Here is an 18,421-nt window from a genome sequence, read left to right on the forward strand (position 1 = left end):
TATGTCTTCCATTTCCTAATATTGCTCCCACAGTTGATTTCTTCAAACCAAGCTGCTTACCTATTGCAGATTCAGTCTTCCCAGCCCGGTGCAGGTCTACAATTTTGTTTCTGGTGTCCTTTGACGGCTCTTTGGTCTTGGCCATAGTGGAGTTTGGATTGTGACTGTTTGAGGTTGTGGACAGGTGTCTTTTATACTGATAACAAGTTCAAACAGGTGCCATTTAATACAGGTAATGAGTGGAGGACAGAGGAGCCTCTTAAAGAAGAAGTTACAGGTCTGTGAGAGCCAGAAATCTTGCTTGTTTGTAGGTGACCAAATACTTATTTTCCACCATAATTTCTAAATAAATTCATTAAAAATCCTACAATGTGATTTTCTGGATTTTTTTCTTCTCATTTTGTCTGTCATAGTTGAAGTGTACCTATGATGAAAATTACAGACCTCTCTCGTCTTTTTAAGTGGGAGAACTTGCACAATTGGTGGCCGACTAAATACATTTCTGCCCCACTGTAGTGTGGAAACCTATATTATACACAGGAAGATTTACAGCATTTCATTCATACTGATCATCTGATCATTTCTAGATGTGCCATCCATATTCAGTTCCAAGTACCTGGGCTTCCTGGATGCTCAGGACAAGCTGTTTGAGGAGGATGGAGGCTTCCGGTGGTGTCTGGAGAACGAGGAAGACCAGATAACTCTCCTGAATCTGCAGGATCAGTTCCAACCATTCAGAGATGTTGTCGAACTAGTCAGTGGCCAGAGATGGAAGGACATCATCCAGGAGGAGCAGCACTTTAAAGGGACACTCTTTAGGTTTCCTCTGCGCAGTGAGGCCTCAGAGATCTCAGATAACCTGTATGACTACCACAAAGTAGTTCAGCTTTTCGAGAGCTTCATTGCAGATGCAAACATAATCCCTCTGTTCCTGAGGAACTTGTCATCAGTCTCTTTGCAGCACATTAACACGAACGGATCCGTCAACACCCGGCTCTCAGTGACCTCATCCAGTCCCACAGCTGATCCAACTCTGAAGCCCAGGAGTGATTCAAACATCAAGGGCTCAACCTGCTTCAAAACCATCGCCTCTATCTCCAACAAGGAGGAGACAAAGACCAGGTGGCTTGTGACAACATGTTGCATGAAAGACGGAAATGTACCAAAGCTAGATTCACTTGCCAAGAAGCTAAGTTTCCGCCCTCATGTTGACTTGGCGTTTCCATGTGGCCAGGAGAATGTCCTGACTGAGGGCAGACTGAGCTGCTTCCTGCCCCTTCCTAACAACAACTCCAACAAGACTGGACTCCCGGTCCATGTGAATGCCTGCTTCGGCCTCACTGACAACAGAAGACACATCAAGTGGCAGGAGGAAGACCAGAAGTATGATGAAGCTGCAATGTGGAACGAGCTGCTGGTGAAGGAGGTTCTCCCTCACACATACCTCCTGATGCTGCAGGATGCCACCAACCTAGCCAAGACCACCACACTCCCCGTCTCAGCTGTGTACAAGATCTGGCCAGACCTCAGTCAGACCAGAGACAAATGGCATGGGATTGCTGAGGACATTCTACAACGTCTGTTTAGACAGAACACTGCTGTCTTCTCTCTAGCTGAAGACGAAAGACAGTTTGTTTCTCCTGCCGAGTCTGTGTGTCCATCCAATGACCCCAAGGCATCTGAAATGATGGCTGCCGTGACCAGGACCTTGATTGCAGGAGGAGAAAAGCTTGTCACCTTCCCAGATCATGTCTCCAGAGCTGTCCAGCAGGCTTTCCCAAACCGTGACACTCTGAAATGGGTGACTCCAGCTCTTGTAAGGGGTGTTCTCCGCAGAGATGCCATGTCCAACCTCTCCATCGATGACAAACGGTCTCTGCTGCAGTTCATCTTGAGCGATGAGAAATACCACAACCTCAGGGATCTGAAGATGCTGCCTCTCAGCGACGGGACTTTCAAGACATTCACAAATGAAGAAAAGGACATTGCTCTTATTGACAATGATTCATTTCCAAGGTAAATTCTTAATAATCTAAATATACAGTGCAGTATTTTTCACATGGATAATCCATGCCTTTTTTTCAATAAACAATTTACAAGTAAGTCTTCTCATCATTCAGAGTGCTGCTGCCAGGTTGCAAAGCCCTGTTTCTGCCGGATGATCTCAGCGACACTAGCATCCACCATTTGAGGCAACTAGCTAAAACAAGTAAGATAATATATTGTTCAATATTGTACAAATTCTGAAAGGTTTTGGATATCATGTGGAATTGCAAATACCTGCATGTTTTTTACATGGTTATTATTGCCATATCTCTGTAATTTTAGAGCAATTCAACGTATTCAATGTGGATGCTGACATCGTGGCTACATTTGCCAAGAAGAGTCTCCCAAAGGAGTGGGAACAGACAGATGGTCATGTCACCTGGAAGGTAGGGAGTGGCCAGCACCCACCCTTGAGGTGGCTCAGAGAGTTCTGGAAATGTCTCAACACTCACTGGGGATATCTGAGATGTTTTGAAGGCATTCCACTGATACCCATCGAGCCTCTTCACGATACTAGCCAGTCTGTCAAACTTGCAAGACTACAACAGAATCCAACCATAATTTTTCGGGAAAGCAAACAAACCATCTTATCAGACAAAATCGTGAAAGTGATAAATAGTGTTGGGGGAACAGTGGTGAACAGAGATAAATGCCTGAAGCACCGAAATCTTGACTCGTACGTACTACCACCATCGCCTCAGAACATTCTACAGGTGTTCATGAACTTAGCTGCCAGTCAGGTCATCAGTGGAATCAGTTCTGCTCCTCACCATGAGAAAGAAGAACTCAAAGCCTACCTATCTACTCTGAATCCTCTCACAGTCCAGGAACGAGATCTGCTCTCAAAGATGCCTCTCTTCCAATCAATGGCCGGAGAATACGTTGCCGCCCTATCCAAGAAGGCAGTGGATCTGAGTTCCACCCCAGCTCTCCCCACAGAGCTCCCCATGCTGCATTCCATTGTCCGGTGTGCAACTGTGGCTGATCGCAAGCTCCTATTGTTGCTCAAGGTTGATGTCCTGGAGACCGCCCAGGCGGCCATTTATTTGGTTGATGGAGTTGAGAGGAAGTCTTTCAAGAAACAAGAGACTGAGAGAATCATGACCTGGATTTTACAGCATGGCAGTATCCTCTTCTTACAGAATGGGACCTTGTACAGAAAATGTAAGGATTTGAGCTTCATCGAAGTAGATGGAAAATTGAAGAAGACTTCCAGCATTTTTGATCCAAACAATAAAACCTTCCAAGTCCTTTTTGAAAGAGATTTTTTCCCTCCAGCTGTGTTCACCCAGACTCCAGAGATGCTTGACGGCTTAACACGCATTGGATTGCAGACAAAGGAAATGGAAGTCTCAGCAGACAACGTGTTGCATATTGCCACCCATATTGAGAAATCACGTGTTCACTCACAAAGGGCTTTCAAAAAGGCAGAAGCACTTCAAAGACTATTGAATGACAATGACTTGCTTTCCCAGTTCTCTCATCAGCAGCTGCAGCACCTCTCACAGCTGCAGTGGGTCCCTTGTGAGAATCCTTGCATCACGAAAGAAAAGAACAAGCGGAAAAGTTTCTACAAGCCAGAGGAGATACGACATTCGGAGTACAAGAGCATTGTAGGGCATGTCATGCCTCTTACTGGAGAATTCAGTCAGAAAGTAAGCAGCAAACTGGGTCTGTTACGCCTCCCTCCTGCTGAGAAGGTTATGGAGAATGTGTCTGCATTGGCAGCTGTGGCCCAGGCAATGACAGATCCAGATAAAGATGTGGAGTTTAAAACCAAGCTGCACAGCATTTACAAATATATGCAAGATCACATTCCTGCGGTCAGGGAAGTGTTGAAAAGGAGATGCATACCTTGGCTGTGGATCCACAACCATTTTGTTTTTCCTCGTGATGTAGTCTTGGCCTACCCACCTGATTTGGATCTGAGCTCGTACATTGAGAGGGTGACCGATGAATTTCTTCCATACAACACCTTGCTGACAGAGTTTAGAGTGAAGACATCACTGTCAAAAACAGAAATAGAGGGCATCCTTCATGACATCAAACAGACCATTGAGGAAAGGTCCCAACCATTTGGCGAACCCTCGGAGCTGAAAGTGTCAATAGCCATTCTGAACTGGATGTGGAGAGAGAAGAAGACCGTCAAGGTCAATATCCCTGTGCCGGTCATGGCAGGGAGTCAGAGATTTACTCTGCAACCTTTGTCCAAGACGGTGTTTTGTGACATAAGCAGAATCAGTCTGGAGGATATACAGCACGACCAGGAGGAGATGCATGTCATCCACGAGGAGATTTCACCGGCAACGGCAGAGTGGCTAAACATCCCGTTCCTCAGCACCCGGATCCTACGTCCAGAGTTAATTGGAATAGAGCAGTGTGGGCAGTCAGAACCCATAACTCTGAGGATCAAGAACATCCTGAAGGAGTATGATGAAGAGAATGACATATTCAAAGAGCTCATTCAGAATGCAGAAGATGCTGGAGCAAACACCTGTAAGTTCATGGTGGATTTCAGAGACCACAAAGACCCAGCGGACAGCCTCATAGACCAAGGCATGTCCCTCTGTCAGGGACCATGTCTCTGGGCCTTCAACGACGAGCTCTTCACTGAGGATGACTGGAAAAACATTGTCAAACTCGGATCTGCCTCAAAGGAAAACAAGGTTGAAAAAATAGGGAAGTTTGGACTTGGATTTAATGCTGTGTACCATGTGACTGATATTCCTTCAATCCTCAGTGGCAAGGGGCTTCTGATACTTGACCCAAATGTTACACACCTGCAAAAGCACATACAAAACAAAGCAAATACTGGAATCAAACTGGACTTATCTCGGGAGCAGCTTCTGCACAGGTTTCCTGGACAATTCAGACCATATGAGCGCATTTTTGATTGCAATCTTTCAAAAAAGAGCACTCAGAAATTCTACCAGGGCACGCTCATTAAACTACCTTTCCGGACACGAGAGGAGGCTGTCAAGTCAGAAATCAGCGGAAATGTGTATGACAGCGATGGCATAGTGAAATTTCAACAGAAACTGATCAACTCACAAACTTTTCTCCTCTTTCTGAAGAACATCAAGATGGTATCTCTTCAAAACCTCCCGAGCGACGCTTCCACTCCTCCTCAAGACGACCAAATTGAGACGCTTTTCACTGCCACCAGAAAAGTTGTGAGCACATTCAAGATTCCAGAGGACACTCCAGGAACGATGCAGAATGATGCTCTGAAATCTCTGATGAAGCAATATGCGAAATGCCAAGAGGTCATTGACTGCCATAGCGCCAACATAGCAGAACTAACTCAACAACATTGTGATGGATCTGATGTCCAGTTTTGGCTTCTGTACAATTGCTTTGGGACACAAAAATCTTTACAAATGGTCCAGACAGACAACAAGCATACAGTGTTCTCCTTGCCAATAGGAGGTGTTGCTGTACCATTAAACAAAGAACCACAGACTGGGAAATGGGTCCCAGGAGACACCAAACAAGTTGGCCAGGCTTTCAGCTTCCTCCCCCTCTCTGTTGCCACAGGGCTCCCGGTGAACCTGAATGGATCCTTTGCTGTGACCTCTAATCGGAGAGGTCTGTGGGAGAGTGGAGTGAAATATGACTGGAATGAAGCTCTCCTGCAGGATGCTGTTACAACTGCATATGTCACTACACTACTAGTGTTGAAGAATATGTCAAAAAATGGAGACCTTCAACGTTACCCGTACTACACCTTTTGGCCCAATGAAAAGAATGTGAGCAAGACCTTCAAACCCCTGGTTGAGGAATTTTACTTCGCCATCACTCAGCACTTCCCTGTCAAAGCTCTGGAGCTCTTCAGTGACGGGGACAACTGGTGCTCAATGTGCAATGCCAGATTTCTGCACCCAACAATTCAAGAGGACAAAGCTGTAGGAGAGCTTGCAATGAAGGTTTGTCAAAGGTATCCAAACGCATCTTATCATGTTGTCCCACTGCCATCGTGGGTGAGACAGAGCTTCATACAGACCGGCTTTGATACGATTCTAAATCAGAGAACATTTGATTGGGAAACATTTTACAAAAACGTGGTATTCAACAACCTGAGCACTATGGACCAGAAGAGTAGGAACGCTCTTGTGCTGCATGCTATTGACCTGAATGACGATGCCATTGACAATCTACTGAGGAGCTACCCATGTATTCCTACAAAGAAAAGTGGACAACTCCAGTTCATCAAAAAACTTGTGAATCCCCCTGGAAAAGTAGCATGCTTGTTTGAGCAAGAGGAAGGACGGTTCCTTGGGGGGACCAAAAATGACTTCTGTTCCTCTAAAAGGATTCAACGTCTGTCAGAACTGGGGATGCTGAGTAACCATCTCCCCTTGGAGGACATCACAGAGAGAGCAGAGACCATTGCCAGCATTTGGCAAAAAGAAAAAGGGAAAGCATACAAGCATCTTCAGTGCATCCTGGAGCTGATGAGGGACTCCTTACAGGATAAAGCCTCGCCTCACTGGGAGACTCTGAGAAACACAGAGTTCATTCCAGCATGTGCTCCAGTGAATACATGGGAAGGTAAAGATGGAGCAGTCAGGCTTCAAAAGCCTACTGACATTTACAGTGACCGATGTCGCCTTCTAGTTGACATGACACAGTCTGTGGTAGACTCTTCAAATTTGAAAATACACAGTGATGATGCAGTGCTATGCATACTGGGACTTTGTGAAAGCCCTTCACTTGAGACAGTTCTTCAGCAGCTGCAGGAAGTATCCAAGCACACACAAACATTTGACAAACAGATGCTTTTCAACATTGCCCTTGAATGCTACAGATTTCTGAATGAATGGCTGCAAGATGAGAAGGAATCCACAGCCATTTTTGAGAGGGCACACTCATTCCCCTTCATCCTGGTTGAAGACAGATTTGTGGATGTGAAATCGGTGGCAAAAATTGAGAATTTTGAGGCTAAACCGTATCTTCATGTCCTTCCACCTTCCTTGTCCAGTTTCAAAGAGCTCTGGAAATGTGTAGGCATCCAAAAGCAATTCACACCAGAACAGTTCCATGGTGTACTGCAGAAACTTAGCCAAGCCTATGGTATCAGCCCACTTTCCAATAATGATCTAGAAATTTGCCTGACAATAATCCTAAAGGGATTATATAAGGCCAAAGATGAAAACCAAAATAATGGTCTCATACCTGATGAAAACCAAGATGACTGTCTCATACCTGATGGAAGTGGTGTTTTGAAGCCATCTAACCAGCTCTATTTTAATGACAGCCCCTGGATGGAAGTGTCAGAAGATGTCACTTTATGCCATAAAAAGATATCTCGTGCCATTGCACTTTATTTTGGGGTGAACACAACAAGACACCACACACTGCAAAAGCATTCAGTAGAGAACTTCTCACCATTTGCAGAAGAGTTCGGACAACATGAGGAACTGACCGTCCGCATTAAAAACATAATTGCAGCTTATCCCTCAAAGAAGGACATCCTGAAGGAGCTCATCCAAAATGCTGATGATGCAGAGGCCACAGAAATTCACTTTGTTTTGGACAAAAGAAATCACAGCACGGAAAGAACATTTGGAGAGAGATGGCATCCACTGCAGGGCCCTGCACTGTGTGTGTACAACAACCAGGTATTTTCTGAAGCTGATCTGAGAGGCATTCAACAGCTGGGAGAAGGTGGAAAGCACAACATTCCAGGGAAAACTGGAAAATATGGACTTGGATTTAACTCAGTCTACCACCTGACTGACTGTCCTTCGATCCTAACCGGTGACAAATGGCTCTGCATATCTGATCCCAATCTGAAGTATGTTGAAGGTGGATCACGAGAATCACCTGGTCGCAAGTACACTCTGAAGAACGAATTGAAGAACACCTTCATGGATGTTTACAATACATTTCTCCCAAACGAATTCTCTCTTGAAAAAGGCACCATGTTTAGGTTGCCTATCAGGTCGTGTGCCATGGCAAAAACCTCAAAGATATCAAACGATGTTGTCAATGACAGAGATATCAATGAACTGTCTTCTGCTCTCCGTGAAGACCCTGAGGGATTGATTCTCTTCTTGAAGAACATCAGGAAAATACAGTTCCATGAAATCAACACAAACACAGGAACGCTTAGAATTACTTTCTCGATTGAAAAAAGTATTTCTGAGAAGAGTCATGCAGAAAAGGTTAATTTCCAAAACCGCGTACAACAGTCCCTGTTGTCTGATGGACCAACAACACCACATGAAGCCATTTACAATGTCAAGATTTCATCATCTGATGAAAGGCAAAGCCAGTGGATCATTGCAGAGCAGTTTGGCTCCTTTAAAGGAAACACTGATATGAAAGGAGAGCCTGGCAGAGTTCCCCAGGCATCTTTGGCAGCATGTGTAAGTTCTCATTGTAAACAGGATGACTTCAGTGGGCAAGTGTTCTGCTCCCTGCCGTTGCCTGGTAGAACTGGACTGCCAGTCCATGTAAACGGACACTTTCAGGTAGATTCTTCCAGACGGGCACTCTGGAAAGAGGATGGGAAAAGTTTGAAGAGTGATTGGAATGAGTCTCTGAAACGGAACATCATTGCCCCACTGTATGCTGGCCTTCTGAATTACATCTGCAACCTAAAGAAAGTCAAACCCAATTCCATACATCTTATTAATTCAGACCTGGACAGGTCCTACTTGTCCTTCTTCCCCACAATTACCGAAGACATTGGCCAAGATTGGCATGAAATGATTCATGAAGTGTACAGGTCAGTCAATGAAAAAGAACTCTGTGTTGTTCCAGTACTACGCAGATCAACTTGTCAAGTCCAACCCCAGTCAATGACACACCTGACAAATGTAAAGGAGTACACTGTTGACTGGTCAAGTTTGAGAAAGACAGTACCAACTGACACTCCTCATTTAACAAGCATAGAGAACAGCATCTTATTTTCTATTTTAGAAGATATTGGAATGCAGTTGGTTCCTTCATCCACAAAGATGACAAAAATATGGACCTGCTTCAAAACAGCTGGAATTGATGTGGAAAGAGTCAGTCCTTTGACGGTGGGAAACTACCTGAGGAAGAAACCACTGAATGATCCAACTCAAACTGAAATGGGTTTACCTCTACCCATTGGGCAGACTTTGATCAAAGACAAAGAGAGATGCTCCAAGCTCTTGGAGTACTGTATCGAAGATGTTGTAGTTAGCAAGAACACTTCCAGTTCAGAGAGCGGACTTCAAATAGCTGCTAACAAAAAGCATTCCAGATCAGTCAGTGGACTTCCACTCCTTCTCACTCAAGATCAGATTCTCAGAGTGTTCGATCCTGAGTCTCCCAAGCTTCTGTCAACATTTTACGGATTGTTCCATGGACATCAAGAGGATTTTGCTGATTACACAACCAACATCAATCATGTTGAGGTTCTAGAAGATGGGAACTTTCTTGAGAAATTGACAATTCCAGTCACAGTTAAGTATTTGAAACCTATACTTCTGCAACTCCTTCAAAACTGTGAAACTGATCCACACAGTAGGTTACATGTACCAGACGAGACAATGCTCTCATGGCTGAAAGCGCTTTGGAAATTCTTTGATGGTCAAGTCAAATTAGCAGCTAAGAAGGGTGAAGGTGATAATCAGGCTCTGAGGGCCATCAAGGAATTGTTCTCTGACTGCCCTATTTTGCCAGTTGTGTGCCCAAGACTTAACAAACATGTTCTCCAAACAATGAGGAAAATGTCCAGTGTGATTGACGTTGAATCAAAAGAAGACATGTCATCTATCCTCCTGAAACTTGGTCTCATGAAAATAAACATTCAATTCTTCAGACATGTGGACCAACTGCTGTATCAACATCTACTCCCTGAGCTCTTGAAGACAGGTGACTGCAGTGCTGTGTTAGACCAAGTCCACCAGCTGAAACATTCAGAGTTTCAGCATCTGTCTAGTAATGAGTTGATTAAACTACTACAGTTTCTGCAGTCTGGGATGTGCTCATCTAAAAACAGACAGGGCTACCAGAGAAAGCTCAAGTCATTGCCATTATTTGAAACCATACAGGGTAAACGGCAGCGGATTGATGGACAACAAAATGTATTCATCCTCAAAACAGAGTTCAAGGAAAGCTTTCCAGATTTGTACATGGCAGATGACAACAACATCTTCCTCAAATATAACTGTGAAAATGAGAGCTTGTCAGACAACCTGAGCATTAAAATCTTAAGTGATTTGGATTACTATGTACAGTTTATTCTGCCTTTCCTACACAAGCTAAACGAAAACCAAATTATTCTCTCTGTCCAACTGTTGTTGTTACTACAATTAAAACCCAACTACAAGTACCATGAAAAAATCATCTCTACAATGAAAAATGTGAAATTCATTCGGAACATCAATGGGAATCTGCAGATGGCCTCTTACTACTTTGATAAGAATGAGAAGTTGTACGAAGTCATGCTGCCACAAGAGAGATTTGTGCCAGAAAGCTTCTGGAAAATATTCCCAGATGGAGGGATCATATCTCATAAGGTTCAAGCAAGGAAACTGCTCGAAGAACTTGAAATGAAGTGCACTGTGTCAGATGAGGAGATAATTGAGTTTGCTCATGCAATTGAATTGGATGCCAAAGTCACTGCCTGCCTCCAAGAGCTGAAACTAAAGTCGTCTACATTGTTTGAAACTATTTTGAAAAGGGATGACGTAAAGCTAGCACCAAACTTTCTCAAAATTATTTCTGACATTAAGTTTGTTTTTCCTGTGGAAATTCAAAAGAGATTGTGCAGCTACCACCCGTCATTTGCTGGAGAGAGGACTGTAGTTTCAATCAGAGGTTGTTTGCTTGGAAAAGATCTCCACAAGTCCCTGATTTGGACAACCATGCCAATACTGCACTTAAGAAGGTTTATTGAAAAGCATATAACAATGATGATAGAAGCAGGCGCTGTTGAACAGCCCCCTCCGGAACGTGTGATAGAGAACCTCAGAAACATCTGTCAGTCACCATGCCAAACTCCTGACTTGGTTGGAACCCGAGCTGAAGTGTTCCGGACATCTTACACCTATCTACAAACAATAGAGTTTGACCCCAAGCTGTTGTCTGACCTCCCTGTGGTGCTGGTGGAAGAAGATTCTACTCTTGTAAAGACCAAGCACACAGCTCTGGTATTGCCTCACGACGTGAAGTTTAGGCCATATTTGTATTGCATTCCTCCAAAGGATGTTAGGTATGCAGAATTCTTCAAGAAAATTGGCGTCAAAGACGAGCCTACTGCAGAGCAGTACTGCAACGTGCTACAAGAAATCCATGCAGATTCCACCGACAAGCAAACCCTTCAACCAAATCAGGAGGAAACTGTCAAGTGTGCTGTAGAGCAGCTTTTTTGTCTGATTAGGAGATTGGAAGAAAATCATTTGATCTCAGAACTTCCCAAGGCTTTGTATCTACCATCAACAGATGGCAGACTGTACCCTTCAGACTCTCTGTATTTCAACGACACAGTCTTCCAGGGTAGCAGATTGGAGGGTGCTCTTAAAGACTTGAAACTCCTGGAGAAACTGAGCAATTGCCATTTAGGGTTCGACAGGTATGGACATCTTAAATTGCTGCAATTGTTGCCCCTGGAGATACGACCCAAAATGCTCTCCCAAACTGTAGTAGAGAACATGGTAGAATCCAACATGCAACTGTGTGAGTACGGGGAGTGCTGCGAGTTCAGCGGATGGTTTCAGGCACATCTGTCCTCTACTCCTTTCAGGCATGGTCTGGTTTGTCTCATTAGACAGCAGAAAGAGGGCCAGGTGTCACAAGGCGACGCTGCCACCATGTGTGAGACAGCCTTTGGCAGCATTGAGATCACCTGCTGCAAGAGCCTTGAAACGGTGCTTTGGCTTGGCCAGGAGTTACTGAGTGGCACCACTGCTGCCACACAGCTGTATGTCAAAAAGGGCCAGCAAGGTTGCACCTTCTACCTGAAACACAACAACGACACAGCCCACAAAGTGAAGAGTGAGGTCATCATGAGACTGACTTATGAGATTAATGTCCTTCTCAATAACATTCTCGGCTCAAACCTCCTGCTAGTTCTGGGACACCTTCTCTCGTGTGATAGCATGGAGGATGTCAAGATGGCTCTGGAGCAGAACGGTATCCATAACAGTGCCGATACTGGTAGCACCAATACAGAAGAATCCCTGAAAGGACCGCCAGAACCAGGAAGTCCTATTCCTGAAGAGTGGCACGACACCCTGGACATGAGCTACCTCAACAACTATGAAGCTGGGGAATACGTTGGCTATAAGAAGACGGCAGAGGAGGATTATTGGTGTTATGCAGTTATAGTGGAACAGCTGTGTGTACCAACAGGCCAATCAGGACAGAGTGCACACAGATACAAAATACAAATTGGGAAAGATAAAGTAATCTTAGTCAGTGCCCTTGATCTGTACCAATTTAAACAGGAAAAGAAGCCGTCTTCCACTGGAGCAACTTGCATGGAACTGGTACAACTGACAGAATCTGTTCCACAGTCTTTGGAAGAAGCCAAAAAGGACATTGAGGATTGTCTGGCAGAGATCTGGACTCTGTCTGCAGAGGAGAAACACAAGGCCATCAATCGCCTCTGGTTGAGGTGGCACCCAGACAAAAATCCAGACTGTCTGCAACTTGCCACAGAGGCATTCAAGTATCTGCAAAACAGAATAGAGGATCTTGAGAACAGCAGGACGGGAAACCAATCATCCCCGCAATGGAGCACAAATTTCCGAAACTTCTACGAACAGTGGAACCAGGAGGCTCATCGCCACCGGTGTGGGAGAGAGAGGTTCTCCAGAGCAAGGGGCCACAATACCAGATACAACTTCTATACATATCATGGAAATGTACCACAACCCAATCGAGCAGAGGCTCAGCGCTGGCTCAGTCAGGCCCAGTGTGATCTAGCTGCTGCTCACAACGACACAGGAGGCAGGGCCACAGAGTGGACTCTGTTCAAGGTACATCAGGCCGTGGAGAAGGCTCTCATAGCAGCCGAGTACAGAAGACATGGACAATATTCCAGCAACATTTCCATCTCCATTCTGGCTGAGCGGGTATCTGACTACAGCCCCAAGTTACACACTCTACCCAGCATTGTGAGCAAACTGAAACAGCTGGGAGTCGACGCCAAGACCACTCAATACCCAAACTACCACCCCTTACCAAACATTCCCAACAAAATGTTCAAGTGTGAGAATGAAACCGAGGTACTGGACATGGCATCAAAGCTTCTGTGCAAAATAGAAATGTATATTAATTGATTCAAGACATAGTCTGCATATGTTTCCATTGGGCATTGATAGAAAACAAACGGTTGATTATTGCATCCAGTTCTTTTAGAAATGCACACAAAAAAAATGCTAAAAGCTATTTGATTCGAATTGCTAAATGTATATTTCATGTTGTGAGCTTGTGCTTAGCTGCAAGTATATTATGATCATTCAAGTGGTTCAGTAATTATTTTTAAGAAAACATTGATTTAAAAGGAGAAATTGTTTTTGTTATACATCAAATACAGTAAAATGTTAATTTTCCACGTTTTATGTTGATGTATTCTGCTCTAATAAATGTCAAATATAAATGTGATTTAATAAAGTAAAGATTGATCAGGCTCTCTGCATCCTCAGACATATTACAGTATTTAGTCTCCAAGTAAAACAATGATCAGTCATCTGATACAAGCATTTTATTTATTAAGAAACCATGAAAATGAACCATAACAGACAAATGCATGTCAACTAACAGAATCTGCTCTGAAAATATCTCCTGTATGAATGATGTCACCACTCATCAGAAAACAAGTCTGGTAGTGTGTGCTTGGTTGTCTCTCGGCAGTAGCCAGCCCCCAGTGTTTATGCAATACAAAATGTTTTGTTCTGTTGTCTTCATAGAGAAACATGTTAGTCTGGGGTTTCATTTGAATCATCTTCAGTCTCTTAACACACGTCTTCATCATGACCCTATGGCTGGAGCCTTTATCTGGGATCCAATAATAATAACTTGTATATACAACAGGCTGCTGCCTGGGCCCACGCGGTGCACTAAGGATACAGAGGAGTCTTTACATAGCAGATACAGTATGGTGGATGATAGGGGAACAAAATGCAATACATGCAGCGATCCAGACTAATGTTTTTCAGTTGGTGTCACCAGCCCAACTGTCACGCTGGTATGTTTTTTTTATTTTGCCCAAATTACAGTGTGCCGTGTAAAGGCACGGGGACGAAGAGCAAAAAAACACGTAACAAAAACACAGGGTTGAAACCCGAACAAAAGAGCGAGGAGTACCTTGAATAAATATCACACGCACACAGTGATTAACACACGGGACGAGATCTGTAATCATCTGCGCAATCCACAAGGGCAAGAAAGCACAAAACACACAGCATAGGTACTCACACTCACCAACGGACATTGTAACAATAATCGACCCCCCAATGGAAACCAAAGGGCACATGTATACAAATACAAATCAGTGGGAATAGGGGACAGATGTGCGTGATGAAAGTTCCGGAGGGATCCGTGACACCAACAACAATAAACATAGCGGCGTCACGCAATAGATAAATGAGTAATCACCTTATCAAGTAATCCACAATGCTTAATAAGAAGTGTAAAAGACTATCGAGATGGTATTCAATAAACAAGTTGTTACATCTAACATGTCCAAACAGGAATGCATGATTCAAGATGTTTTGATATGCAACCTAATCCAGTCATTGTCAATAATTTTGGGTTGACAATTAGGCTATTGTTATATTTTACCGTCAAAATAAGGCTCCAGAATTTTCAGATGTTTTTGTTCAGCAGAGATTAATTTTCATTCATCTTTATGTTGACTAATATGATATATAGCCTAATTCAATTGGTGCCAATTCACCACGGGGGAATTCAGATCTGAGGTAAGTGTGCGGAAATGTAACGTAATTCCCTTTTTATGCACAATTGGATACCACGAAATTGGGGAGAAAAGGGGTAAAATAAAAAAGTATTGTTCATCCGAAAAGCAAGCCGATGTCCCAAGTTTTTACGCACATTAGGCCTATTTGCTATGAAGACTGCGAGGAACTAAGCTTTACTGTAGTTAATTAACAACAAGCATGTTCCTTATCTGAAAGTGCATTCAATGATACCTGTTACTCATGGTCTAGACTTGCACGTATGGGCTAGCGGCAAAGGTGATCGACACGTGACCCACCTCAACGCTCACAGCCTATTATTATTTTACGGTCAATGGAAAATCAGTACCAGACTTGCCTATAGGTCCACGGCCATATATGCAATCAGGTCCACGGCCATATATGCAATCAAGTCCACGCACTGAGTGATACAGAAAAAACAAGAATGTTCTCTCCTCAAGGAATAAATGAGGTAGGTCTGATTCATAGCGTTGCTATGACAGTTTCATTTCATACATGGACTAGTCCCCCACTGCTGCCATGCAGTGGGCCCCATGTGGTGGTGCTGAAATGAGCCAGGAGGCCTACACATTTCGGCATGTTTGGAGGAGGGTCCCAGTCAGTCACACTGTCCCAGCCCTGGCAGCTGCAGCACCAAGGACAGCTGTTGGCCTCATGCTCAGCAACTCACCCCAGCTAGGGTTCACGCTCTGTCTCCCTGCTTGTTTTGGGTTTAATGACTTCATTGCCTTTCAGGTATCACATCCCTCTCTGTTATTTCAAACCCCATTTACAAAAGGCCACAAGTGACCATGTCTGTGAAATACATTTTATGTAAACCTAACCCCAGAAATACTGACAGACAAAGAAAGTGAGACTATTGTTCTGGATCAAAGGCATGACTAATTCATGAGACTAGAGTTTAGCCAATGTGGGCTACAGGGGCTAGACGCTATGGTGCTGCAATTAGTTTCAGATAGAGATTAAGAGATATTCTTATGTATGTTTGATGAAGATGTTGAAGATGACTTGGGTAATAAGAAAAAATACATTTGGAGACTGGAAAAGATTTGGAGTTTTTATTCTTATTTGCCTATGCAGACCTCTTACGCATTTGCAACTTAAAGTGACAGATTAATAGTGTAAGGTACAAACATTATATGCCCATCTATCCTGTTCAAATTTAGAGATTACATTAACATGACAACTTGAAATTAACTTTCCTTTTTACATCTGATCCGTCTTTTATGCAACGTCTTCAAAGGGGAATCAACAAAGAAAGTAAATTATAATACAGATCTTATCTAACAGAAGAGGAAAGATGGTAATAATAAAACACTCAAATGTCGTCAGAGTGAGAGAAACATCTAGGTGGATTAGCTTGCCAGGCTCTTGGTTGGTTGGGGCTGGAGGTCCTGGTGCCACTGTATCAGACAGTGTTGAAAATATTGAAGAAGTCATTCTTCTGGCCCTTTGGAGTCTCCTCCAGCTCCACAGCCTCACAGAAAAATGGCAGAGTGAACATTTCAGGGGCCTTCACCTCAGTGACCACTTCAGAATTGCTGTAAGAAAAAGAGAAATCACATGAAGATTTCCGGCATGCAAGAACCTACAACGTAAGCACAATCAGATATACAGTGCAGAACCAAATCTACAATCGTCAAATAAATCTAGTACTGTAATAGGGCAATATGGTAGCAGCATACTTTACATACATGTCAGTCACCTTACCACTGCTTTATGCAAGTTAAATATATGTCACACACCTGAAGAGGAGTGTGATGGAGTCAGTTGAGTAGAAAGTACTGAGTGGTAGACATTCTCCCACAGTAGTTAACGCAGAATACTGGCCTGGAGATCAGATAGATAGACCGACAGACATTAGGACTGACATACACTGTATGTGAATGTTTTGATACACCTCAATAGCCTTGCTATGTAAACCAATATACAGTATATAAACCATCATGTATTACTTAATTAATGAAAATCACATTGACAGTCTGACTCCTAATGCGTATCATAATTACCCTTCGTCTCTGCCACAGATCCCATCCATATATTCACTTTGATGTTCTCCTCCTGAACAGTGTCACTCCCCAAAAACAGCTCAACCTGATGGGCTGCACCAGCGGGGAGTTCCAGAGCGTGAGCATGAGAGTGCAGAGACATCTTCTTACAGGACTGGTTCTTCATGTCAATGTCATAGAAGACCCCCTGAGAGAGACGGTAGAGATGGAGGAAGACTCGGTTATGACGATGCTGTGCCATAACCATAGAAACAAGTGTGTTATACATGTATACTTTGATGTTATAAAGCAGCTATTCTGCATTACAATTGGGTTGGACTCAACTGAAATGTTGTCTTATAAGTGTGTATTTCTGTTAGTTCTCAGTGTTACCTCTTCAAACAGCATCAGGTAGTCCTCCAGATGCTCAGTCTTGTTGAGGTGCATCTCACTTTCAGTGAAACGTAGCTTCTTGTTCGTAGAGTCGTAGCTGTAATGTCCAGTTGCCTTGATTTCACCTCCTGTAAGGGCCATCTGTTTTATCAAGAGATGAAGAGCGAGAGGAAGATATAAAGAGAGAGATAGAGAGATGAGTATGACCCAATTCTGTACCTGCAAAAACATCAGTGGACTGAAAAAGGATTGCCTGAGCTGAGAGTCTGGTTTGGTTTTGAAATAATGGAAATATAACCACACGGTGTCCTTACATGAAACTGGACATTGATAATGGTTAATGGATTAATGGGCAACTCACCACAGTCAGGACCCCAGTCATATTAGGTGATGCTAAAAGACAAAAACGGCATTTAGGCAGATTTTAAAACTCAGAGATGTGTAGACATATAGGTATAATTTAAGTTAGAGACTGTCAAATCTATGAACCTTGACAATATTACAGAAACAGTCATACAAGTAACAGCAGTTTTCCACATAGTGCACAGCAAACATTAACTACTACAAGTAGATATAAAGCAGATAATCCTTACTGCAGTGTTGTGGGCCATGGGACTCTGCCAGGGCGGTGGCACCCAGACACAGCCAGATGGAGAGGGCAGCGAAGGCGAAGTCCTGCATCTTCTTTTGGAGGGAGACTGAGGTTAACACTCAAACGTACACAACTCAGAGAGGATGATCACGACTCCAAGCGGTTCCAGGAACTGTGACAGGATGGATGGACACTGGTCCTTTTATAGGGTCCAACCATGGGGTTAAAGGGAACACCTCTATGGGTCCAACCCCCACAGTGTCTGTAACAATGGGAAGAATGTTTTGGAAAGAGACGAGGGGTGGTTTAAACTTGCTGACCTTTCCTTCCACGTGGACCCTGACAAACAACATCTGCATAAACAGGGACTTAAGGACAAGCCACATGGAGTCACTATGAAGTAATGGTCTGCCTTGCCATTGTGTGTCCTGTTCTGTCCTTGTGTGTCCCTTGTCTTGTCAGCATCTTGTGCTACAGTT

At 43.6% G+C, this 18,421-nt stretch overlaps 2 protein-coding genes across 2 annotated transcripts in view; one reads left to right on the forward strand and one right to left on the reverse strand.

The window, feature by feature from the left end:
- LOC115105668 (sacsin-like) overlaps window positions 1–13,660 on the forward strand; it is a 30,273-nt gene extending 16,613 nt beyond the window's left edge. Inside the window, exons 6-8 of the mRNA XM_029627950.2 lie at window positions 588–2,016; window positions 2,121–2,209; window positions 2,329–13,660. Of these exons, the coding sequence (XP_029483810.2) occupies window positions 588–2,016; window positions 2,121–2,209; window positions 2,329–13,310 (12,500 nt within the window). The 3' untranslated portion in view covers window positions 13,311–13,660. The remainder of the gene's footprint in view (window positions 1–587; window positions 2,017–2,120; window positions 2,210–2,328) is intronic.
- Window positions 13,661–16,012: 2,352 nt separating this feature from the next.
- Window positions 16,013–18,130, reverse strand: LOC115105669 (ependymin-2). Its single transcript, XM_029627952.1, has 6 exons — window positions 17,944–18,130; window positions 17,712–17,743; window positions 17,351–17,491; window positions 16,979–17,165; window positions 16,715–16,799; window positions 16,013–16,510 (listed from the first exon to the last, which is right to left on the reverse strand). The coding sequence occupies exons 1-6, from the start codon at window positions 18,029–18,031 to the stop codon at window positions 16,378–16,380; spliced, it is 666 nt and encodes a 221-aa protein (XP_029483812.1). The 5' UTR covers window positions 18,032–18,130; the 3' UTR covers window positions 16,013–16,377.
- Between the last annotated feature and the right edge of the window lie 291 nt (window positions 18,131–18,421).

This window comes from Oncorhynchus nerka, linkage group LG22 (assembly GCF_034236695.1).
Source record: "Oncorhynchus nerka isolate Pitt River linkage group LG22, Oner_Uvic_2.0, whole genome shotgun sequence".
NCBI classification, from domain to species: Eukaryota; Metazoa; Chordata; class Actinopteri; order Salmoniformes; family Salmonidae; genus Oncorhynchus; species Oncorhynchus nerka.

Coding starts and splice junctions, on each gene's coding strand:
- LOC115105669 (XM_029627952.1), bottom strand. CDS start 18,031: ATGCAGGACTTCGCCTTCGCTGCCCTCTCCATCTGGCTGTGTCTGGGT. Junction 17,492..17,711: donor TGACTGGGGTCCTGACTGTG/GTGAGTTGCCCA, acceptor TTGATAAAACAG/ATGGCCCTTACAGGAGGTGA. Junction 16,511..16,714: donor TCCATCACACTCCTCTTCAG/GTGTGTGACATA, acceptor TTTTTCTTACAG/CAATTCTGAAGTGGTCACTG.